The 8944-nt window shown below is 39.2% G+C and overlaps 2 protein-coding genes and 5 non-coding genes across 9 annotated transcripts; all 7 read right to left on the reverse strand.

Moving 5' to 3' along the window:
- Positions 1-7: 7 nt before the first annotated feature.
- LOC113562691 (GRAM domain-containing protein 1B-like) lies at positions 8-1649 on the reverse strand. Of its 3 annotated transcripts, XM_026972811.1 has the most exons (5): positions 1479-1649; positions 1192-1281; positions 816-1107; positions 513-711; positions 8-337 (listed from the first exon to the last, which is right to left on the reverse strand). In XM_026972811.1, coding segments are annotated over exons 2-5 (801 nt in total). In that variant the 5' UTR covers positions 1194-1281; positions 1479-1649; the 3' UTR covers positions 8-29. The 3 variants fall into 3 exon arrangements, with proteins under 3 accessions (XP_026828612.1, XP_026828611.1, XP_026828613.1); XM_026972810.1 differs by lacking the exon at positions 1479-1649 and having other exon boundaries at positions 1192-1401; XM_026972812.1 differs by lacking the exon at positions 1479-1649 and having other exon boundaries at positions 78-337; positions 517-711; positions 1192-1402.
- Positions 1650-2709: 1060 nt separating this feature from the next.
- On the reverse strand, positions 2710-3945 carry LOC105288099 (ribosome biogenesis protein TSR3 homolog). Its single transcript, XM_011354094.3, has 4 exons — positions 3689-3945; positions 3453-3619; positions 3007-3394; positions 2710-2918 (listed from the first exon to the last, which is right to left on the reverse strand). The coding sequence occupies exons 1-4, from the start codon at positions 3816-3818 to the stop codon at positions 2815-2817; spliced, it is 789 nt and encodes a 262-aa protein (XP_011352396.1). The 5' UTR covers positions 3819-3945; the 3' UTR covers positions 2710-2814.
- Positions 3946-7810: 3865 nt separating this feature from the next.
- Positions 7811-7929, reverse strand: LOC113562853. Its single transcript, XR_003407204.1, has one exon. It is a non-coding gene; the product is annotated as a 5S ribosomal RNA (ribosomal RNA).
- Positions 7930-7998: 69 nt separating this feature from the next.
- Positions 7999-8117, reverse strand: LOC113562854. Its single transcript, XR_003407205.1, has one exon. It is a non-coding gene; the product is annotated as a 5S ribosomal RNA (ribosomal RNA).
- Positions 8118-8184: 67 nt separating this feature from the next.
- LOC113562855 lies at positions 8185-8303 on the reverse strand. Its single transcript, XR_003407206.1, has one exon. It is a non-coding gene; the product is annotated as a 5S ribosomal RNA (ribosomal RNA).
- A 67-nt stretch (positions 8304-8370) lies between these two features.
- LOC113562856 lies at positions 8371-8489 on the reverse strand. The gene has a single exon (XR_003407207.1). It is a non-coding gene; the product is annotated as a 5S ribosomal RNA (ribosomal RNA).
- A 67-nt stretch (positions 8490-8556) lies between these two features.
- Positions 8557-8675, reverse strand: LOC113562859. The gene has a single exon (XR_003407210.1). It is a non-coding gene; the product is annotated as a 5S ribosomal RNA (ribosomal RNA).
- Positions 8676-8944: the final 269 nt, after the last annotated feature.

Genomic DNA, 8944 nt, shown 5'->3' on the forward strand with positions numbered 1-8944 from the left:
GGAGATAAATGAGAAAGATTTCTATGCAGTTAGTTGTATAATAATATGATGCATACCTCGCCAATGAGAGCATTTTGCCAAACGCGAAACAACATCACATACGTTTTATCTCTCGCTCCAAACGATGTTAGGAAGAACTTGTCAGTAACGGTGCATATCAGGATAGCATTCGGGATGACAAGCGCAGTTTTTTCTTTGGTAATGGATGTAACGTCTTTCCAACGTAAGGAGACCAATGTCTCCCACATAAATATATTAGCATAAAAACACACATAGTTTTGAGACACATAAAGTCTACCATGTACCAATATTTCACGCTGCAGAGCACAAGAATAATCTAAAAGTTACAACGCTAAATTAGTTGAATCCTAGAATGTTAATTCAGCATGTTCATTTCAGGAGCGTAATGGGTTTGTAAGACTGTTAATTCGCCATGACAAGGGGCTAAAAAATGTAGCGTAATACAGTCTCGTGTACGAGAGGGTGAGCACTCTTGAGATAACAACACTTACCTACCACCAATTTCTCATCATCGGGCACGTCTTTAAATATTCGCTTAAAGTCCTCGGAACGAGATTTATATGTGGGATAAAGCACATTATACCAGGACGACTTCTTCTTGCTGCGATCGCTGCCACGCGACTCTTTTTTGCCCTCGTGGGACGAGCTCTTGCCGAGCTCTGCCGAATCGGACGATCTGCTTATCAAATTCTGTAAATTTAACAGAAAATTTGAAGGGGAAATAATTATCATCACGATACAAGCTGGGGCCTGGATTGAATGCTTTTGCATTACAATTTGAAATGAAAGTGTACCTGAGACAGCTGATCCTCCGACTTGTTTGTACGAAGCGACTCTTTGGCCGAAGAATCAGAGTTCAACCTGGAATACTCTCGCCTGGAATGGGCTCTAGGACTGGGACGTGGGGATAAGTTGGGACTGGACACAGGACTGCTACGCTCGACGGCAGAGCCAACCGGTGACTCCTGAGTCTGATTATCCACGGGTGCAACGTTACCCAAATTATTTTGACTGCTCAAGCTCGAAGAATTGATGCTACTGATTACCTCGTGGCTAGATATCAACAGATTCTCCACAGATTTGTTCCTGTGATGAAAGATGAAGGAGCAAGTGTCAAGTGTGAACATGAGGCCAACAGAACTAAACTCTCACTAGCGAAATGGTACTTACATGCTTGATACTGGATACTTCTGAACCGTCTCCGTCTCAAAGTGCACGAGTCACGCGGTGCTGTTAACGTCCACGCTTTCGTGGCTGGAGCTGTCGAACATTGAAAGCTTTTTCAGAGGGTCTCGCCGACGAGTCTACAGGTCGGGGAATAGATGTAGAGTACCACGGCGCCAGGTTACGGGATGGATAGCGTATATGTAGCGTATAAGCGACGTGCGATCGTTAGTATGCATTTAGTTGGCGGACAGAGCGTTTATCCACACATTGGACACTGGTATTTCCGCTACCGCGATAAGAGAGACACATTTCAGATAAAGAACAGTCGCGCGTCCCTGTGCCAGGTACTGCTCGCTTCATGTCGCGCTAGCTCGACGACAACTGCGGGACATTGCCGTGTTACGCTTCCTAGCCGCTCATTTCCCGCCCGACTGACCGTGACATCGAAGCACTCTTTCCTCGCAAAGCTGGCTCGGACTACCTGCAGACACCAAAAAACAGTAGTCATTTGCGTTCGAAATTGCTGCGGTACGATGCATCGATCATGGAGCATGCAAGAAGGGAAGAAGCAGAAGTAATACACGCTTGAGAAACGCAACGGTTAGGTTAGGTTAAGGAGAGCGTATCTTAAAAAACGAATTTGATACGTACGAGTTGCGAACTTGCGACTGCAAACCAATTATAAACGATTGCTCAAACTCGCGCCAACAATTACTGCGGTTTTGATTCATCGATGGCTTGAGTAACGCGTGGACAAATTCGACACGAGCAGCTGAGAACGATTCTGCTGGCGACATCTAAGAAGTCTCGTTTTCCTCTCTATAGATTTTCTAGTTTTTATGACTATTTTTGAATTATCTTGTAACGGCTACACAAAACTTTATACAAAGCGCGAATAGTAGTGATGTATATATGTGTGTGTGTATATATACATATTCATATACTATTTATACTACATGCTTTGTCATTTTGTCCTTTGTGTTGCAATTTTCCGTTATAACAAGAAACGATAACATTGCGTGCATTACTGTACGCACACCACATTACCGAAATAATGTTGAGAGATTGGCAGTCCAGTTGACATTGTATCCTCTTTTTTTCTTTCAAATAAAACGGAAGAATAAGGAGTGTCTCGAAACATTTTTTCCTAATTTATCACGTTTTTTCCGACATGTCGGTAATGTCAATCACGACTGTTTTTAAATATCATCTAACTATGACATTTCGCGTCGGAGTGCGGCAGTCACTCCAGGATCTATTAACCATTGACATGGACGCACATGCATGTTGCGTGTTATTGATAGCGAGCATTCCGAAGGGGACAGTCGTCAGGTGCACAACGATTGTCCCGAGTTCTTTTTTCAACTTGTTATTTCGTATTTCGTATTTAACTCACTTTTGCAATTGGCCATATCGAACCTGAAGGGATCGGGGTGCATTAAACACTAAGAAGAAGAAGTGTTATTGATAGCGATAGTACTGAATACCTACTTGGAAACGTTAAAAATCAGAAGACAGAAATTAAATAATTCAACAAAATATTATTCCAAATATACAGGTTTGCATATGTACAAATTTTTGTACTACTTGACTTTGTATAAGATATCTCTAATTAATAATTGCATCTTATATCTTTATATCAGCTATATCTTTAGTTACTTTTGTAGCCTCGTCCTTGTCTTCTTCCCGCTCTTCAGAATCCGTATCACTTTGTGGAAAATCAGGAAGCGCTAGAGAGACAAAAGTTCTTCATTATATCAAAACAAAAATACAACAATTTAATATGAAAAAAGTGCTAATATGGTGAAATATTCTTACCAAGCCTATCCAGTTTTTCTTGTCTGGCTTTCTCTAGAAACTTTTCTTGTACTGTGATCACTTCTTCGCTATTTGCGCAAAGAGCATAGCTTTCCAATAATTCGCTGTTTAATTCCAAGAACGAGTGTCCCCAAGAAAACTTCCCGAGATAGAGTTTGGCCTCGTCAGGATAACCAGTTATGAATAAAGTAGCTGCTATAGCTTCGACGCAACTCAATTCGCAAGGTTTCCCATAATTTATTGGATTAGCAGCGACGAAAAATGGTAGGAGACGAGGATGGGGCGTCTTCATTCTATTGAACGGAGTATCGTCCAGGCGTGCCCAACTGCAATCCACAACCGCGCAACCGTATTCTTGTACAATTTCGCGATCAGTTGGATTCACACACTGCAATGCATTATTTGTCATTGGTACCAGGCGTGAGGTTTTCTTTTTTATCATCTACCTTCTTGCCAATCGGAGTGAGACACAAGCCTGGAAATCGAGCACCTAGTCGCAGTACTTTTATCAAGCCATGCCTCGCCAGTTTTCTGCCACTGCACTTTTTTGGGTCGCAGTGCTCCATGTCCCACATAGCCACCGGAAACGGAATTACCCATTCGTTTGCTGATTCTGCAAGTTAAGTTTAGAATCCCAGTCATCGTTACTAAACGTGAAATTCGCGAAATTCAGTCGTCTAACCTGCTTCATCGTCCTTGTCAGATCCTCTGTCCATCTCTTGCGAGTATCTTTGCTCCTTGCAAAGAACATGTCGCGGTCTTTTTTCCAATAATTTGCTCTTGTTTTTGTTCTTCTTTCCGCGCGCCGACATTTTTCGGGTATTTGGAACGTAACGTTTTCCTTATAAGCATTCAGCGAAATTTGACTCCAATTATTTACCTTCTCGCACGTTGATACTCATGGACATCTGTCTGCATTTCTTGCGCGCCATCACACGTCGAAACATGGGCACTGTGGACCAAGATAGTCAACTCCCGTGTTAAAATATTTGCACATTTCTGCATGAAATGTCGATAAAGAAAAAGAAACGATAAGAAAAGAAAATACATATTAACATATTTGGAAATATTTTTTATTAATTTATTTAAAGGAACAATTATCTTCTTTATATAAAAAATTTCCATGCAGCAAACCATACTTCATTTTTCTCTCATCACATGAGAAACGTTATTTATTCGTTGCACGCTTCGCGCGAATGCTTTGAAAGTTCGACGAGCGTCGCGTTTCCATATGACAATTGAGAAACTATTATCATTCCGATATTAGTCGGTGTTGGGAACAGTATACCAAAAAGTAAAGTGAATAATAATATCGAATGTTATATTTCTATCGAGTTGAGTGAAGTGCGGAAGGGCCTTTTTGATATGTGACGTCCCTGAGCGCGCGAAATTTTGACAAGCTGATTGGTGAACTTTAAACTTTTCCCATTTAAAAACTATAGTAGCCTCGACATTTTAGTATTAGGATTTTCGTCTCCAAATGAACTTAGAAATCTATTATTAACGGTTATACGGTAGGTCTGGGACATATATTATTGATATTTTATTTTTACGCAATTTTTATTATAATTTTAGATATAGTAATATTCTATAGTTTGTTTTGACCTCGAGGAAATGCCGCACAGAATGAAAACAAGGGCGTTGCTCGTTCATGAGAACTATCAAATCCATCCGATAGTTTCATTGGTGGCCGATCCACACCTGAAGAAATGGAGCGATCGTATTGTAAGCCCGGTTTTATAGACATTTCGTGTATGACAAATACTGCATGTTTTTCTTCAGAGTTCAACGTTTGTACCTGAAATGAAATTAGAAAGTATCATAAGCAAATAATTAAAGTTAACATAGTTAACAATAGTTATTATGAATAGGAAAAACAATAATTATAATACTAACTTTTATTTTTAACAATTTGCTGTCCGGCATCACGTTGGTGTCGCGTGCAATGCTTGCAGGTAAGTGCCAGTGGCACCACGTAGGTGTCGTGTGCAGATCAACTTATAGAGACCCTTTAATCAGACTTAATGTGATTTTTATGTTTTACTACGGTATATTGTAATTACAATATAAACAATCTCGCGAAATGTGCCGGCGGCAGACAAAAGTATTTTGTATCACAGGTGCGGACGTCAAAGTGTTAATACTTGTAGGAAATCTTTTAAAATACCTGGCTTAGATTTGAAGCCTCGTATGTGATGTTGTATTGTTCGAATGCTCGGATAAGGCAAATTTTGTTGACATATCTCCTCATAACCTTTTGATCCACAGGCTACATACAATTTCAATGCTTTATCCAACGTCTCAGTGGACCACGATGCTCCTCTTTGTGTATTATTTAAGATCAAGTTTATTTGATCGTCTGCAAATATTTTTTCCAAAATTACATTTCTTTGTTGTAGCTTTCTTTTTAATTCACTGCATTGCCGCAACGTTTTCCTCAATGTTATTTGCAAATGTTTGATTTGTTCTTTTTCACTCATCGTATTTGTAGTGTCTCTTGATATGTCCTCATTGGTTGTTCTAGTATTGCTTGTTTCGGTATAGGTTACAGAATTGGTTGGTCCAGTATGAATTACTTCAGAATTGGTTATTTCAGTATAGTTGCCTATGTATATTAATTGCCATTTGAGTAAATTACATTACAGTAATACATATGAGATTATAAGAAAACAACTCAAGTATTCTGCATCGTTTTCTTATATGAGTAGTATTGGAATGTGTAAAACTTACGAGATTCTAAATCCTCTACATCATTGGAATATTTAGCTTTTTTAGCTTTCTCTTCCTTTTCTTTCTTTATCTTACGCTTTTGTAATAAAGTCGATATTACACATGAGCGGAGCAATTTTCTTTCATCTTGGCGAGCTTGTTCGTATTGTCCGTCGTCAAAGTGCACCTGTAATATTTATTTCTTTATATTAGAGACCTATATAATCAGAGAGGCGAAATCACCTGATTTCAAGATGGCGGAGACGTTTTAGAAACGGATTAGTCTCTTATTTATTTTTTACAAAGTAAGAAGCAAGAAGAGTTTGGTGTTAATCCTCGAGAATGAAATGATGTGAGACCTCAGACAAAAGGTATTGTTGCTTGGTTGTCTGTACATATGTATGATCCGTTTCCACATTCATACATGGGAAGATCTCTGGAAGACATTGGGGAGTGCTGATTCTTTCAGCTTTCTAGTACCATCTACTCTTATTTCTTCCCATGACGATGTATCGAAATGAAGCTGAAACATAATAGAATAGATTTAAGAACCACAGGAGATAATAAATGATGAAACAAACCATCAAAGTGGACAAATTAATGACATCTTACCTCACATAAACAGCTGTTGGTTTTTATTCTCCAACCTGGTTTTGTCTTCTGTACCAATTCAATCCACTGGCATCTTCGCTCTGGATTTTTAGGAAATCGTAGGAGAAGCTTGCCCTCGTTTTCCTTTGTTGAGCACCCCGATGCTACGCACACACGAACCATCTTTTCTAACGGCAGAATAAACATATCAAAACTTGTTTTCGAAATATAATTTTGTTTTGCAGAAACAACTTGCATTAAGAAAGAAGATTAGGAGGTTAGGTGTATTAAGGTGTATTAGGTGTACATCTTCATATCACATCGTATAGAAAATGATTTCATGCTCAAAAAGAAAATCTTAGTATAAATTATAAGTACTGGAGATACAAACCTTTTTTAATGTGATGTGTAGTTTTCACCTAGCTTAAATTCGTGAATTCGTGAGTTTCTAGTTTCTTATGTTTTCAATCACTGTCACTCTGTGGGCTCAATATGGCTCCACCAATCAGGAACTAGACGTCGATTTCGTCTCTCTGATTATGAGTGGCCTTCAGTTGGACACAGTATAATTGGACACAGCCAATCAAATTAATCAAATCTAACCTAACTAACTAAACTCAGCAATTTGATTGGCTTGTGTCCAATTGCATCGTGTGCAACTGAACCGCTCCCTCTGACTGATGTCTGTGTTCGGAAACATCACCCGAGTGCCCCAGTGTATTATTTTATCCTTGTTGTTCAGCGAATGAACAACAAGGATAAAATGATACACTGGGGCACTCGGGTGATGTTTCCGAACGCAGCCTATATAGGTCTCTAATTTATATACATATATTTCTGATATATTGCAATACACAATGTTTCAGATATGATTATACCTCATTAAGTGTACCTCACAAATTGCAGCATTTGCTGACAATGAGCTTTTTCCACTGAATTTTAACCAGGTTTCGCATCTTTCTTTATTCTTTTCGCCTGATGAAATGCAAAATAAGCGAAAACCTTTCTTTCTCACTGCGATTTTTACATCCTTCTACACAGCAATTGGCATGTTTTTCGATATTTTACTTTAGTCACACAAACACTTTTTAGATTTCATACATCTTAGGATTCAGGTTAGAAAAGTGGGGAGGGTATCAATTGCCCACAGTGCAGTTGCGTACATGGCGCAAATAAATTACATCCATACAAACTGCAGTACGTTCAATAATTGCAAGACGGAGATAAACTTTTATCCGAAACAGTTTTTTCTAAAATGTATAGTTTTCGTAAAATTTATAATTTCGTAAAAGTTACTAACCTTTTGATAAACTTTGCATGTATATCAAATCGTTATCCTGGCAGCACAAAACAAAAACGAATCGCCGAACTATGCATGTCTATGACAGTATGCCGCGATTTGATTGTCGAAAAGTTAAAGTTACTGGCATTACTCCTTGTCGGGGACGACTTCATAAACTGCTACGGACTGTTATAACAAAAGATGTAAAGAAAAAAAGATGTGTGGCAACGTCACACGGTGTTCCCAAGCGGTCACCCATCCAAGTACTAACCGTGCCCAACATTGCTTAACTTCAGTGATCGGACGAGAACTGGTGCTTTCAATGTGGTATGGACGTTGCCTGACGAAACACGTTTTTTTTATGAAGAAATTGTACAACTTCAAAGAAAATTAAAAAAAAAGTTGGAACATGACAACGTCACACGGTGTTCCCAAGCGGTCACCCATCCAAGTACTAACCGTGCCCAACATTGCTTAACTTCAGTGATCGGACGAGAACTGGTGCTTTCAATGTGGTATGGACGTTGCCTGACGAAACATGTTTTTTTACGAAGAAATGTACAACTTCAAAGAAAATTAAAAAAAAAGTTGGAACATGACAACGTCACACGGTGTTCCCAAGCGGTCACCCATCCAAGTACTAACCGTGCCCAACATTGCTTAACTTCAGTGATCGGACGAGAACTGGTGCTTTCAATGTGGTATGGACGTTGCCTGACGAAACATGTTTTTTTACGAAGAAATGTACAACTTCAAAGAAAATTTAAAAAAAAGTTGGAACATGACAACGTCACACGGTGTTCCCAAGCGGTCACCCATCCAAGTACTAACCGTGCCCAACATTGCTTAACTTCAGTGATCGGACGAGAACTGGTGCTTTCAATGTGGTATGGACGTTGCCTGACGAAACACGTTTTTTTTATGAAGAAATTGTACAACTTCAAAGAAAATTAAAAAAAGTTGGAATGTGGCAACGTCACACGGTGTTCCCAAGCGGTCACCCATCCAAGTACTAACCGTGCCCAACATTGCTTAACTTCAGTGATCGGACGAGAACTGGTGCTTTCAATGTGGTATGGACGTTGACTGATGATACTTCTTGTTCATTCCACAGAAGTATGGATGACTTTTAATAGATAGGGAAAAGAAAAGAAAATGTGCCAACGTCACACGGTGTTCCTAGGGTCCTAAATAATAAGAGAAGCGCAATCGTTACGGGAGAGTATCAATTGCCTACAGTGCAATTGCGTACATGGCGCACTAGGCCAATAAAATCAGTCAAATTTAACCTAACCTAACCAAATTAAGCACTTTGATTGCCCTAGTGTGCTTCCATATTATATATGTCTAGGCCCA

This window comes from Ooceraea biroi, chromosome 10 (assembly GCF_003672135.1).
Source record: "Ooceraea biroi isolate clonal line C1 chromosome 10, Obir_v5.4, whole genome shotgun sequence".
Taxonomy (NCBI): domain Eukaryota; kingdom Metazoa; phylum Arthropoda; class Insecta; order Hymenoptera; family Formicidae; genus Ooceraea; species Ooceraea biroi.